The 15630-nt window shown below is 38.7% G+C and overlaps 1 protein-coding gene across 4 annotated transcripts in view; it reads right to left on the bottom strand.

Moving 5' to 3' along the window:
- LOC18431292 (rhodanese-like domain protein) overlaps nt 1–15182 on the bottom strand; it is a 31893-nt gene extending 16711 nt beyond the window's left edge. For all 4 annotated transcript variants that reach the window (XR_016049774.1, XR_016049775.1, XM_006841417.4 and 1 more), the window contains exons 1-5: nt 14775–15182; nt 13360–13521; nt 6962–7067; nt 6573–6828; nt 1160–1241 (exon numbers count right to left, since the gene is read on the bottom strand). Coding sequence is in view for 2 of the 4 variants with exons in the window: in XM_006841417.4 (XP_006841480.1) it covers nt 1160–1241; nt 6573–6828; nt 6962–7067; nt 13360–13521; nt 14775–14927 (759 nt within the window). In the remaining 2 variants the exon portion in view is untranslated. The remainder of the gene's footprint in view (nt 1–1159; nt 1242–6572; nt 6829–6961; nt 7068–13359; nt 13522–14774) is intronic.
- Nucleotides 15183–15630: the final 448 nt, after the last annotated feature.

Genomic DNA, 15630 nt, shown 5'->3' with positions numbered 1-15630 from the left:
TCTTGACTATCCAATATTCCACCCCATAAAGTAAAGCTGGTCTCACAACTGTCCTATAGAACTTGCCCTTCAGCTTTATTGATATGCAGCAATCACATAAAACTCTGGTTGCACATCTCCATTTTGCCCACCCAGCTCTAATTCTATGTGCAACATCTTCCTCAATCTCTCAATTTTCCTGGATTATCGATCCAAGATATCGAAAGTGCGCTCTTTTTGGTATTTATTGACCATCAATCTTAACTACTTCCTCATATCTACTCCTATTATTACTTGCATTCTATATACTTTGTCTTAGTCCGGCTAACTTTAAAACATTTAGATTCTAGAGCATCCCTTCAAAGTTCTAACTGGTATTCACGTTATTTCGGGTCTCATTAATCAAAACTATGTCGTCCAGGGAAAACATGCACCACGGTACCTCATCTTGTAGGCGCCTAGTTAAGTCGTTCATAACTAAGATAAATAGGTATGGCCTGAATGCGAACCCCTAATGCAGACCCATTGTTACTGAAAACTCACTCGTCTCTCCACTAGTTGTTCGTACACTAGTTAGCACTCCCTCATACATATCTCTCATCAAGTCAATATAGTATCTCGAGACTCCTTCTTTTTCCAACACCCACCAAATCAAATCTCAAGGTACTCTATCATAGGCTCAATCTAGAAATTACTATTCATGACGCTAGTAAATAAAATGACTCAAGAAATAAATAAAAGATATAAATTCAATAACTATTTTGCCCTTCTGCGGTTCACCTTGTAAATTTTAACCTTGTTTTTCTCATCTAGATACTCAAGAATAATATTATGGGCTGCATCAACAATTCATCAATTGAATCCTTCAACTAAATCTAAATGGGATCTAAAATGCTCTCATGCATTAGCTAAGACGGTCCCTAACTGTCAATAGCTGGCCTGGACGTGAGTGTGGGAGATCGTTGACAAATTGGTCCATTTGGAGATAATTCTGCAATAAATATTTGTTGTAATCATAGGTTCATTGGTAAATTGTCAAGCAAATAAAGGAAAATCCTAAGGATCCCATGGAAGCCTTTAGGATAACTTCCCACCATACTTAGGTTGTAAATAGCACCCTCCAACCTCATAATTTTTTTCTTTTCATGTGATTATCGTTAAGCAAAAAGATACTCCCTACCTGGTAAACGTTCTCAAAAGCAGAACCTTTCATCCTAATATAAGCAGACGCCATTTCACATCTTATTCCACCAGTGCAGTACCTGCAATTGTAGATGAAGTCACACAAGTTAGATAGCGCTTGCTACGTATGATGTCTAAAGATTACCAAAAAAACCACGATCATCCAACTAGGAAAAAGAAAAAGAGAAAAGCAGATGGGTTCTTAATGAAGCATTATACAGCAACATTGAGCAAATAGTTTCCACGTTTTTTTTTCTAAACAGCAAATAGGTTCTAGGTTATAATCCCAATAACGACAATACGCAATAAAATTGGGAAGTTCGAACAAATGCTTATGCCCAACCTTATCCATAAAAGATAATGTGTGGGAGTATTTTTCCATTTCGCTTTTATTGATTGATGACCATTGACCAATTAGAAAATAGTGATGGACCTCGATGACGATTATGCAGACACGTTTTAGCCCAGATTATAATCATTTGAGGATTCAAACTAAGCAATGAATTCCATCCAATACACAATATACTGAAGCTTAACACAAGGGAAATAAAAATATGAACAATCCTAGCTTCCTAAAGTAAAATTTGTAGACCCTCAGTAATTCTTTGTTAACATTTTGACTCAGCTAATCCTACCGCCCTTTAAATTCTCTTCTTGGAATTTCAGAGGGCACAAGCCTTGCGTCAAAGGATATTCCTTGAGGAAATCTCTACAATATGTTTAACTAGCTGCTCCAACAACCTCTTCATCACCAAGTGTGTAACTCACTGTCCTTGGCACCATTCTTTACAGCAATCTCAGTAATAATTCAGCTCTGATGCCCCAAAACCTTTCCAATGTTCTTCTTGGAATTCTTAGGACTTTGACCTGATGCCAAACCACTTCTTTGATCCCCTTTGAATGCGTGGGGGGGGTACTCTTGTAGAGCTCGATGGGCACTTTTTTGCGAAGGGAAAAGTATTTCGCCGCTAGAGATGCGGCGGCAGGCGAGATTGAGCTCCGCCCAAAGCCGTTGAGCCCATTTCTCTAACCACCTGACGTCGTCCCGTCTTGGTAGAAAGCTTCCCACCAGGGAAGAAAGAAGTTTGGATTTGATGAAGAGGAGAAACAGAGAAGAGGTCCCCGAGGTTGCAGGTATAACACCAGAGAGGGGTGGTGAGGCACAGGGAGCTGGGGGAGGATAGGGCAGGGCTGAGGCTACAACCTGTGCGAACGAAGCCTTTTGTGCGACCTGAGCCTTCTGGAGGGTCAGCTTGGGTCCCCGAGCTGGTGGAAGCAGTGGTTGAGAAGGTGAAAGCAGTGGTTGAGAAGGTAAGGGTTTGGCGTAAAGGTTATAGATCTTGTTCTAGTCAAGGAGCGGAGGGAGACGCAGACCTCTTCATGATGGCCTAATAAGTGGCCTCGACATAACTTTAGTCAAAAAAAGGTCAAACTTTGTTTCTAAAAATTCTTAAAAGAAATTCACAATATAACATCAAAATATATAAAATTTTCTTAAAAAGGGGAGCTATTTTCCAAACAACCTAAAATCCAGCAATGAAAATAGATAGAGTTATAAAAAAAAAAACTAATGAGTGGTATCCATCCTTCCCAGCATGAAATCAAACAAAACCCCAAATGCAATTGTAGAACTTGTCAAAACTTTTTTTTATCCGAAATTTCAGTAACCCTAAAGCAAGCAAAAATACCCAAATTTTGTGGGGCTCGATCTACACAATACTAGGGTTTTAGACCTTAAATTGAATCAGTAATATTGAAGAATGCTGAATGCGGATTAGTTTGAACCCAATGTGAACAGATGTAGTTGAAAAAAATAAAAAATAAAAATGATCAATTTGCCGGATTTTGCCCAAAACCTCCCACAAAAACCCTCAATCAGGGAAAAAATAAATCAAAACAAAAAAAATACAAAATGACAATATAAATTTCTTTTATAGATGATTCCTAAAGTAGCCCCACCAAAATTTGAAGATTCAAAATCAAAAACTGTGACTCCTCAAATTAAGAAATAGGAACCCCAAAAACTGAAATTTTTATGTGGGTTTAATCGCTCATCGCTCATTGACGATTTGATGCTGTAGATGGTTGAAAGAGCTTGCTATAGAACCAAACTTCAAGAAATTTAGTTCAAAACTGGGGGAGAAACAAAGATTGTGTGGGTTTTGCAAAAACTGCACAAAAATGGAGATTTCGTATTGATTTCAGCCATATCGATATCAAAAAGTTGGGCTTGATCGATAGAATGCATTTTACTTGCATTATATGGATGATTTGATAAATAATTCAGCCAAATTATTGATTTGATCGTCTAAATTTATTTTTGAAACTGTTAACATTGTATTAAGTAAAAGATTATACATATTACAAAAAATTGCTATCCAAAGCATGGAAGCGCTATACAACCACCGAGGATGTGGCACATACAAAAACTGCTATACAAGCAGGAACTCGGTAATACAAAACATGGATGGTGATGCAAAAATCTTCAGTAGATGCTCTAAGACATCGCTTGGGATGCACCCTCCTTAGCCAGTGTGTCAACCGCTTGGTTGGCCTCTCTCCAAGTACGCTTCCATAAGACCTGTGTATGCCTGCAAATGTCTAAAATCTAATCAAACACGGTCATAAGTCTCTAGGGAGGAGTAGCCTCTCATGAGGCCCAGGAGATAACATTTCTTAAGTCACCCTCAACAACCAAAATTGTGCTCCAAGTGGGATTGAAGTTTTTGAGGCCTTCCAAGAGCGCATGGGCTTCCGCTGTGGTGGAATCCGCATGGCCGATGGAAGAGGCAAATGAGAGAAGGCAGGCTCCTTCGTGGTTCCTGAAGATGCCCCTGATACCCGCCGGACAAGGGTTGCAAAGAGAGTAACCATCGAAATTGAGTTTGGTTTGGCCAATTTCTAGTGGTCTCTAGAGGGAAGAGCAGGGGTACATGGGCCTATGGTGAAGGATGGTAGTCCAATTATGATGAAGGTCAAATACAGAGAGGAGCTTGAATTGGGTGGTTGGTGGCCCAAAATATCACCATGGATTTGATGGTCTCCTTTAAGGTCTGTCGATGAGACTTCTATCCCTAGAAGATTATGTGGTTGCATTCTCTCCAAATTGTCCATAAGGTTGCTGCCACAGCAGCCATTCAAAGCATAGTGCCTAATTTGGGCCAAGGTAAGAAATGCATCTGGTGAAAGAGCTACGGAACTGATTCGGGAGTCACCCGAGACCAACCGAATAATTGAAGCAGGTCTTCCCACAGTTGACTTGCAATACTGCAGTGAATGAACAAATGTGAATTTGTTCCGCCTCCATCAGACACATTGCACAGCGATTGGGGATTTGCATGCCTCATCTTTGGAGTTGATCCACCGTTAAGACTCCGACAAGGCAACCCCATTGAAGACCTAAATTTTGGGAGTTGATCCAATCGTCCGAATTTTGCAACTGAAAAGTTGTAAGAAGTGGAAAAATAGTTGCCTATATGAATTATTGGTGGATCTATCCAACTTTGGTTCATCCACCGATTCCGTCAGCTGGATCGCCTGATTCTGTCAGATGGATCTGATGATCCTAGCAAGAAGGCCAGCTCTCAATACCATATGGCAACTATACCGATTAGGAACGATTCTCAATCGGAATCTCCCGATCCGGATCGGCGAGTTTTAAACATTGATAGATATACAAATAGTGTACATAAAGCATGCATATATACACTCTGTATTTATATAAAGTGCTTATGTCAATGTTTGCTGACTCAAGCAAGTCTAACTTAGACTCACCCAAGAGTCGATCTCAGAACAACCTCCAACTTAGGGGACAGATATAATTGCGTTATAATTAATCATAAACTTCGATTCATAATTGATTCCATCTTTGACTCAATCAATAATAATTGATTTATATTTAATTTTGTATATACTTTTTATGCTTTTATCATTCACCACTTTTCTATTTGTTATATTTTTTTAAAATGTTTTTCTCATCTTTCATATACATTTCATGTTATTTATCTCTATTGTTTTTCCTAAGATTACCCAATTTTTGGGTTTTTTCCTCAATTTTTTTTGGGGGTTTTTTGCTCTGTAGCCAGCTTGGCACAAACTTGTTCGAGTCAACTCAGACACGCCCGAGTCACTCAGATCACCAAGGACCAGCGTTCCATGGTCGCGCAGTCGTTTTCAATCATTTAGAACACTGGTTTATATACATGTTATATACACAACCTTGAGCATGGCTTAGCCCAATTCATATCCAAGTCGCACCAAATTCAGGCCTCAATGACATAATTGGGGCTGCCCTAGGCCACAACTTGTTCATATTTTCAGGCCCAGGCTAGCCGGAAAAAAAATGGGGTGGGCTCAGGCCAGTTCTGGCCCTGATGGATCCCAGTCGGTTGGCACCCAGGAATATCCACCGAGAAAAAGTAGTTTCAACCATGGCAAAAAGTAGTTTCAACCAAGGCCAAGTCAAGAAGTTTAAATAGTAGGTTCTTCAATTACAGCGAGGCAAAAGCAACTGCTTCAAGTATGGCCCAAAGAAGTTTCGGTTTTAGTCGCTTCAACTACGGAATGAAAGAAGTTTGGCTTTGGTTGGTTGCTTCAACTATGGTGAACTGGTACGCTTGGGATGCAGAGAAAACATTTCTCAAAAATAATCAATAAAAAAGGAGGTGCAAAATCCTAATCCTGAGGAAAGAGAGGGGAAAGATCACCCATGAAGAAATTTAAGGAAGTTTCTTGATATGTTAGGTTACTATTTTGGATTAGAGAGAGAGGATATTACATACATCGAGAGAAAAGGAGGAGGTTACCCATCCAGAAATTTTAAGAGGCCTCCTAAAAGGTCAGGTTTTGGAGAGAGAGAGAGAGAGAGAGAGAGAGAGATTACACAAGCATAAATTTTTAAGAGGGTTCTACACTAGACTAGATCTCTCTCTATATATTACCTGCCCTACTTTCCTTCTTCAATTAGGCTTCCCATCTAGTTTAATGTCATGTGTTCACCTTTTCAATTGTGGCTTATTATCTGTAGAATAGATAAACATCCCCACTGGCAGATATAAATAAAATGAAAGGCTACGCATATTGACTGATTTTCCAAGAGGAAAGAAACAAGTAGACCAACAAGAAATGGGAAGGTTCGAACCGACGATGTTACATTGTTAAACTATTGATAACAGAAAGTGCACCGGTATTCCAACATAGCAAATGCCTATCAACCAATTCACATAGTCCCACAGTTCATTTGCTTGATAAGGTATCTTTACAAGTTATAAGTGCACAATGGTTCCTGAATACTAAGTAAAATCATGATAAAGTCATCTATCTTTATTAAAGCTTCATTTCATCAGTAGTGGACATCACATGGAAACAATTACATATTCAACACAATTACAAACAGAAATGCCAATACTTACATGAGAATGCATTTACCATGCAGCTGCTCAGAAATATTGTCTATCCAAGTTGGTAGATCACTATACTGCCTAATTTTTGGCTCCAAGGTCTCAATATTTGGGGCTTGGAACTTCCCAATTCTTGTCTCATATACATTTCTTGCATCCAATAGAATAAATTTGTCATAAAGATTAGAATCCCTAGGGCCCACTCCACATTCACGTAACGAAATCAGGTCTGATCCCTGGAAGGTTCCATCTTTCTTGTAGTTCCCCCCTAAGGGCAATCAAGACAAAGTCATCATAAGCAACTCATATATATTTCAAATTTCCCAAACGAATATTAAGAGCCGCAAACATTCAAATAGGAAAAATAAGGAATCCTCATAAGAAAGATTTAAATCAGCCACCTGCAATCTGGAGAATGGAGTGAAACTCCACAGCTGTGAGATGTTTCCCAGCATTGGAAATAGTTGGGGACTCTATCCATGGATGAGAACTGAGAGTAACTAATTCCTACAAAAACATGAAGTATAAGATCGACCCCAAAAATGCAAACACCAGTGCAAATCAAACTTCTATAAACAAATATCTATGATACACCAGTTCGCATGTAGAGGTCTTTGTTAAACAATCAGTCCAAGTATAGAAATGTGGGAGCTATCTCCCGTTACAGATGTGGATGCAGCTAAGGAAAACTTTTGATATAGTTTTTGTCAATACTCACAAGATCCTTGTCAAAATGTTTACTATGCTTCCTAAGATCTATTTAACTCATGCAGTTCACCACACTCACATAAGAGCAATAGAAATTCCCACACGTTATCACATCCGGCAACATTGTTTTCATGCTTCATACATGATACATCATAGTTCATTAAACTCTGAGTGGCGTCTTAACCATCAATCTAGAAAAACTGAGTCAAGTGAGACATTTTTTTTTTTGAAGATGTTAACCGTGTCAAGTGAGACATTCTCACATCACATTTAAAAGATCGCCTTTATGTGACTTCAGAATAAATTGATTGAAGGTGAAAACCTTGAATATCATTTTCACAAGGTGCGGAATTGTATATCTCAAATAAAAATACACAATTTTAACATGAGTAGTGAATTATCCATAATCAAAAAAAGCTTGTTCCTTTTCTTTATTGTCTCTTTCATCATTACTTTGGTGTTGGTGGGTTTGCTTTTCTCACCTAATGGGTTGTTTGGACCCTTAGAATATGCAAACCTAGGTTTGGAATTACAACTTGATTATGCTAAACCTTGGTTTTGCCAAACCTGGTTATTAGGAAAGAGTTGTTTGGTGATAGCTTTTGAATGGAACTCAAGTTATGCCAATCCCCTTTTTGGTGTCACTTGTTTATTACTTAAACTTATACATTTTCATAATATTTATAATTAATATAAGATACTATTATTTATTATTATAAGAACATTATTTTAACATTTTCTTGTTACAATATTACAATAGCAAAATTATTATAATATCATAATACTAATAACAATAATTTCTGCAACTAATATAAGTTACTGAGACTTATTCTAATAGTAATATGGTATTAATCATATTTTGTTTTTCATACTATCATATTAATTGTTTTAATAATGTTGCATTACTTATATCATTATAAGATAGTGATATTAATATATTATTCTTATAATATTATATATCATGATATCTAATATTCATAATACTTCTAATTTACTTTTGAGTGTATATTTCTGAAAATAACAACAATGTTAATGCTAATATTAATATTAATAATATGCTATCATTATTTATTATATTGTATTACATTAATATTGCACATTATATTTAAGACTTATTATAATGCTAATGGCATTTTGTTTTAGCAATATTTTATTACAAATATTATTATACGATACTAATATGAAGTTTATATTCTTCTAGCATTATAGATGTGTGTGTGCGTACATGCGTCGGTCTTTGTGTTTCTAACACCCCAAGTGAATAAAAGATTGCTTATGTATAATCATTTTATGCATAAGACAGGTTTTAACTTTTGGTAAAGTATAGAATGAGAACATTTACCTTTGGTACAAGGTGGTCACATTAATCTTGACCATTGGATGCGAAATTGGGTGGCTGCAATTATTCCATTGACCAAGCTCAAACTTCAAAAGAAATTTTCTTGAACTTTGTGAAACATCCAAGCTATCAAATTTCACATCAGATGGTTGTAAGTAATTGTAACCTCCATGTATCAAAGGTAAATGGTCTCATGGTATACAATCCCTTAACTTTTGTTGCTTTAAGAAGTACTTTTTGCTTAGTAATAATCTGATTTTAGCAATAAAAAAGTAGCCAAACAATTTTCTGGATTGAGATATGTCTTGAGTATGCAAAACCCGAGTTTGCAAACTCAGGGATCCAAACAGCCCATAAAGCAAGAAAGCCTAAATTGTCTTGTGAGAAATTGAAAAAACAAGACTCCTACAAGTGACATGTTAGGTCATTTCATAGCACTTCATTCTGACCAGAAGTATTTAAAAACTCAGTGAGTCCAACTCAGGTTGTTCAAGTCACTCAAAAACAGTAGGGAGCGAGTTCCAGATGACCTGACTTAGTTGACCCAAGTATTGACCGAGTCTGGTTGAGTCTAACATAATCTTGACCAGTCTATCGGGGTATTTAAGAAAACCAGTCTCTCCTCAGAGTATAGACTGATCAAACTCAGGACTTAGCAAACCATTTGGACGTGCCCCATGCCTGGTTCCGTGTTTTTAAACACTGACCATGTACTATGTCACTCGATGGGATGCTCAATATGTTCATGAAATACCTCATATAACAAAAACCCAACAAGATTATAACTTCACAAAAAAAGTATGTTGGTTTCATCCATCTCCTCACAATAACTACTATATTTAACTTTTCTAGTGTAGGATGGGCCAAGCCATGTTAATAACAGAAAATCAACAATAAGATATGATCTTTTAGTTATCTTGTAGACAGTAACAAGTATCATATCCCTAAAAGCGTGAATGGGAGTCAAGCCATGAAATTTTATCAGAGAGAAAGAAAGAGAGGAAAACCATTAAATCTTAGAGAAGAACCAAATACCATTCCAACTATCAAGTCTATGAGCATAACCAAAGTCATGGCCCCTATTACAAGTAGGAATGGTAAATTGGAGCTGGTATCAGAGATGCCACAAACTCACAATAGATCATGCTTGAGATTGAAAATGTCTTGAAAGAAACAAACTGCACTATATTATCTTCTTTTTTTATAGAAGTTAGCAAGTCCAATGACTTTGAAACTGCTATCCAATCGAAGAATAAAGCATAGATAAAAGGATCACCCATCTACTAGTGATCAACTTTAGAATAGGTTGAGCTCTGAGCATTTCCTTAAAGGTAAAGATTGCAAAAACTTGAAGTGCTAACCAAAGCTATTGAGTTAAGTGACGCCACAAAGTTGGTTAGGATCTCATAGAGGCCTTCATGACCCTCACCTATAAATTGAATAACCACTAAAATCTCTATTAGGCAATGACAATTCTGCAGTCAGTCACATACATGTTACCAGCTATCAAGAAAATATTCCAATACCCAAATGATGGGGCACAACATCAGTCAGACATGGACCCCATTTGTCAAGATCCAGGCAATGCTTGACATCCACTCTCAAACTTCAAAAGGAGCATTAAAAGCATGAAACATTATAGATTGTGCACATTTCATTGCATCAAGACCACCAAACCCTTGTAAGTTACTATATCGGTTAACATAGAGTGTAATGGAGTCTCAAGACACAAACTCTACCAGCAAACTAGAGCTATTGAAAGGCTCCACCCGATCCTCTTTTCTATCGAGGTCTTTAGTTGATCTATTGAAATGCTCTACCAATAGGGCCTTTTGGAAGGCTTTAGGGTAGGCAACCAAGGCCAATGATCTCATGCCTCCAATATGCCGGTGATACCCTCATATTTTGTAATGCAACCCAACAAAAAATAGATACCATGTGGCTTTTCCTAAGATGCCTGGAGGTTGCTGCAGAATTAAGATCGATATCACGAAATGACAAATCATGGGAGTGGCAACTAACCCCCAGACTGTTTAAGTTCGTGCCCGGTATTTGGGCTGCAGGGTTGATTGTCTGCCCACCAAATACCTAGGTTTAGCTCTCTGTATTGGTAAGCTGACAAAACAATTATGGAATCCCACTGTTGAAAATTTTCAATGCAAACCAGCAGCATGGAAAGGCAGATTTCTCTCAATGGCAAGGGGCCTAACACTAGTCAAGGCCACCCTCTCCAATGTCCCTGTTTACCAAAGGCCCCTCTTCCAAATTACCTTGTCATAGTTCGTCTTAAGAGACTTATGAGTAACTTTTTTTAGTAGGGTATGGAAGACAACCACAAGTTTTAACTTATAGCCTTGGGACAAGGTTTGCCTTCCCAAGAAGTAGGGGGACCTTGATATCCCAAGCCTAAAAAAATGCAACATGGCTCTTTTTGGATAATGGTGGTGGCGCTTATTAGAAGGCCTCAGACACTTTAATCCGTTTTGGGGATCCTCCCTAGTGGTGGAGGGAGACTCCTCCAATGTAATTCCAGGACTTCGGGTGAGGCCACCCCACCCTCGCGTCTCGCTTCAGCTTTTGGTGATATCTCCAACATTTGCAGGTTTACACAGGTTTATTGGGTGCATATTTGGCGCACGGCCAACCACTCGGCAGACGCTCTTGCTAAAGAAGGTGCAGCTATGGCGGCTGTCTAAGTCTGTTGCCACCGGCCCTTTAAGAAGCCCTCTGTTTCTGGGGTGTTTTTTGACCACTGTGCTTGTATGGCTTTTTGCCCACCACTGGCTAGGTGGTTTTTAGTATAGAGCTCCCAACATGTGGGTATCCATTTTTTGCATATATGTACACATACTTCTCTTAATACAAAGTCAACATACTTAATAAAAAAAATGGTGGAGGTGCTTCGCAGTTCAAGAGAACCACCTATTGCAGGAAGTTGTTTGACCAAAACACCATTATGAAGCTTAGTCTTGGTTGCCAAGCAGCACTTCCAATGGATGTTCCTATGGGGAGTGGCTTTCCTTAGTTGCCACCTTCAAGCACTTTCAGTCAATATTCAATTCAGGGTGAGATCCGTCAGAGTAAAGTTTTGGATTGACTTATGGATCGGCAACTCTACTCTTTAGGTCCACTTCCACAACCTCTTCCTTGTGACCATGGATCGGGAAGCCATGGTGGCTGATCTACTTGAGCATTTAGGGCATCAAGAGTATGGAGCCAAAATTTCAGAACGGCCCTGCCAGAGCATGCAATTACGGATTTCACGACACTATCAGCCTTGCTACAATCAATCTACCTCCCTGTAGCAGGTGAGGCTTATATCATATGAAAGCCTTCTCCTTCATCGAAATTTACGGTCTCATATTTCCATCACAATCTCCTTCAACCACCTACCCGCGCCCACTCACCACCTTCTTTATCCAACAAAGCTTGGATTACCTCCATCCCCCCCAAATCCATGTCTTTTGCTGAATTGCCATATCCAAGAGGACCCTTGGGGTTGACCAGTTATAAAAAGGGATATTCCTATTCCTAACAGATGAGTCATGTGCAGACCAGCAGAGGAGAACAGTGAACACCTCTTTGTACATTGAGAGTTAGCTTCTTGCACGTGGCCAAGTGTACACATTCCTCCCCCCCCCCTCGTGGAGGGCTGCCGCCTTATTCCTTTGGCGAGCAGGAGTTGCTGCAACTAATGGTGATTTGGATCAGAAAAAACTCTAAAACCTCTGAAGGAAAGGAGAATACAGCCAATACCCTAAAGGATCTCAACAAAGCCTTGGTTAGTTTTTGGGCAAAGAACATCAAAACTTTCAAACACCATGTCACACGGATTTCCTTCACAAATGGCATCCTTGATAGAAATAAGGCCCACGAAAATCCATAGATCTTCACTATGGGCACCTCAAGCTCAACTTTGACAGTTGCTCTCTTGGCAACCCAGGTCCGGCAGGCTACGGTAGCCTATTTACACGTAGGCAGCATCTACTCTCTTATTTGGGTTTATTGGCCACACTGACTCTCGAAAAACCGAGGTCAAAGCCCTTATTGAGGGCATCAAAAGATTTAACACCGAATATCTACCCACTTAATAGTTGAGGGCAACTCTTAAAGCATCATCTCTAGGGTGTCAAGTGCATATACCTGCTGATGGCAACTATAGCATATCTTTTCCCACATTTTTTATTTACGCATGCCTAGACACATCTTTCAGTATACGTGGCGCAGGGTAAACAATGAAGCTGATAGCCTTGTGAAAAATGAAGCCAATTGTGGAACCAGCAATGGGATCAATTTGGCACCTTTATGAGCTGCGGTCCCCTATTTTTTGTGATTACACTGAAGGGTTATCCACCCAGTTTTTTGTATAGAGAATGTTAAAAATATCTCATTTTTTATACGCATACCCAATATATGGAACGCAATACCCCACTGCCATAACTCTTCTTACTTTTGAATCCTATCCTTAACTTTATTAAAAAAAGGACGCAAACTCTACCAGGTCACTCCGATCACCCTAGTAAGGAATATTCATACATAACTATCAAAATAAAATGTATCTAAAGGCGTACATCAATCAAAAATCAATATCACCACCACATTTAAGTGAGTCGAAAAGTCTGATTTTAACAAAGTTAAAGATTACGAGCATTACAAACAAAAGGATCATTTGGTATCAAGTAAAACAAACTACATATCAAATATATGCCTTTCATTGCAGCAACAATTCAGTTCCATAAGAGAGATGGGAACCTTAACAACTCGAATAGAAAGAGAAGTGAATCCACACTCTTTAGCAATCGAAATATTCTTTGGAGAATGGCATGAAGCAAGCTTGAAGTCACATCCTTCAAATAAGGCATTAGATTGGACTGCAGCCATATGTTTCTGCAGTGATGAAATTTTTCCCCCCACCTAATCAAGAAAACATGCATTTTCATTGAGAAAGTAAAAAAATGCATACAATTATGAAAACAAATTGTAGGATAATGCAAACATGTCCACAGAAAATCTAGGCAAGAAGTTTCAATAGTACAGTGAAATCGATAGAATATATACAGATAGACACAGGGAGCACTACAAGTGTCTGCAAAGCAATTCATAGGACAATGAATTTTCAGTGGTTAATCTTATTGAAACAGCAATTGTCTAAATAGTGATCAAATAGAGAGAAGTTCAAGTTCAACCCCAATTTCAGAATCTCTAGTTATTTTTAAGTTATGATAATGAGAAGGAAACCAGCATGCAAACTTTTCTCTTTGTTTGGTTTTTTTTTTTTTTGTTGTGGGGGTGAGAGGCTTGGGTTAGAGGGAAGGTCAGCAGAGAGATTCAAACTTAGAATGAAGTTGTTAACTTAGAATGAAGTTGTTACAGTTGTCAGCACCATAACCAATCAAGCATGCCCAGATCCAAAAAACAACGAATAGAAAATATTGCTAGGGGTGGAATGGGTTGGTTCAGGTCCGGGTCGACCTGGACCCGGACCCAACCCAACTAGGTTTAAATTAGACCCATAGCCAGGACAGTTCGGATCATGTCCGGGTCTAGACATAAAAAAAATGTATAGATTTAAAAAAAACTACTTAAAATAATGCATAATACATATTTATTATATATTTATATGAACCTTACACATAAATACCAGGTCAGGTTGACCCCGACCCAGACCCAACCTGACCCAATAGGGTCCAAGTTGGACCAAGACATTGGGTCTATTGGTTGGATCCAGGCAAGGACCTGATCAGGATCGAACATGGGTCAACCCGACCTGTTTCCCACCCTTAATTATTGCCAAGTTTTCTCCACCCTGAATTGTCACAAATAAAAATGCAGATTCAAGCCACTTCCTTTCAGAGAAAAACCACTGTGGATTCTAGGGTGTACATAATAATACAATATCAATGTCGCTTACGTCAAAGAGAATTGTAGAATTCTGGGTTTATGGTTTAGTTCAATTAAGTTCCTGGTGATGTAAAATCCAGGTGCTAGTTCTGCTGGAGTGGTTAAATGAATCAAAATTCGATAAAAACACATTTTTGCAGGGTTCACTATGCAAAATGCTCCATTCCCTAAAAATCCGCCTAATCCCATCAAACAAGCACAAACTACATCCATGATAATCCATAACATGAGGAATTTCGATGATATAAAAGAAAAATAGGCCTTACCGTGACATTGACACCATGAGGAGCAATACGCACACGACCCAGAAGTTGAAGCGATGAGCAATTCGTTCTAAAGAAGTGAAGAAGAGCATCAAGATCAGGTATTGTGGCATATTGATAGTACAAAAGAATTCCATGCTCTTCTTCGTCTTCCATGGTCTGTAAATTATGAACCCTAGTTTGAGTTTGACTTGGCGGCTAACGAAGAAGAGAGTGAAAACGGATACACTTTTTAGTAGTTTGCACGTGAAAAAATATTGGAAAATTTATTTATGATGCAGTTGCCATAACGCCAGGGCTTTATGAGAACAAAGTAAAGCCTCACCTTGAATATTGTCCTAAAAAGCACTTTGGGCACCATAAATCTCTATGCCGGCTCCAAAACAATTTTCAATGTCGACTATGAAATTAGAATCTCAAACATTGGAATAGATCTTATAGATCCATGAACACTTATTTTACGGTGAAATGGATGGTCTAGGTAGTGTGCTATAATATAGATTATTTTTAGGATTTAAAATTCTTCTTTTTCTTCTTTTTCACAACCATAGTGGGTTGAGATGGTAAACGACGTGCATTCCGACGATGCTGGCCACTTCCTTTTCCCAACCGTCATTTCCTTTGCCTGCTCCTCGTAGAAACTTCCCTGTTTGCCCTTCGTCTCGGTGTGGCTTATAACCTTCCTCGTTGTTACTAACAGCCGTTGTTCAGAGGTTGCTTTCATTCTCCTGTTGGTGGCTGCTGCGAAGATGTTCCCCCTTTTCTACCGTATAGCGGCTAGAAGGACTCCTTCCTCCACTAGACCGAAGTTTGACCCTCTGCTTATTGATCCATTGGAAGTGATAGTGCTTGACGACAT

This window comes from Amborella trichopoda, chromosome 2 (assembly GCF_054954075.1).
Source record: "Amborella trichopoda isolate Santa Cruz 75 chromosome 2, AtrichopodaSantaCruz75HAP2 v2.0, whole genome shotgun sequence".
NCBI lineage: Eukaryota > Viridiplantae > Streptophyta > Magnoliopsida > Amborellales > Amborellaceae > Amborella > Amborella trichopoda.
This window is presented reverse-complemented; position numbering and strand designations above follow the sequence as displayed.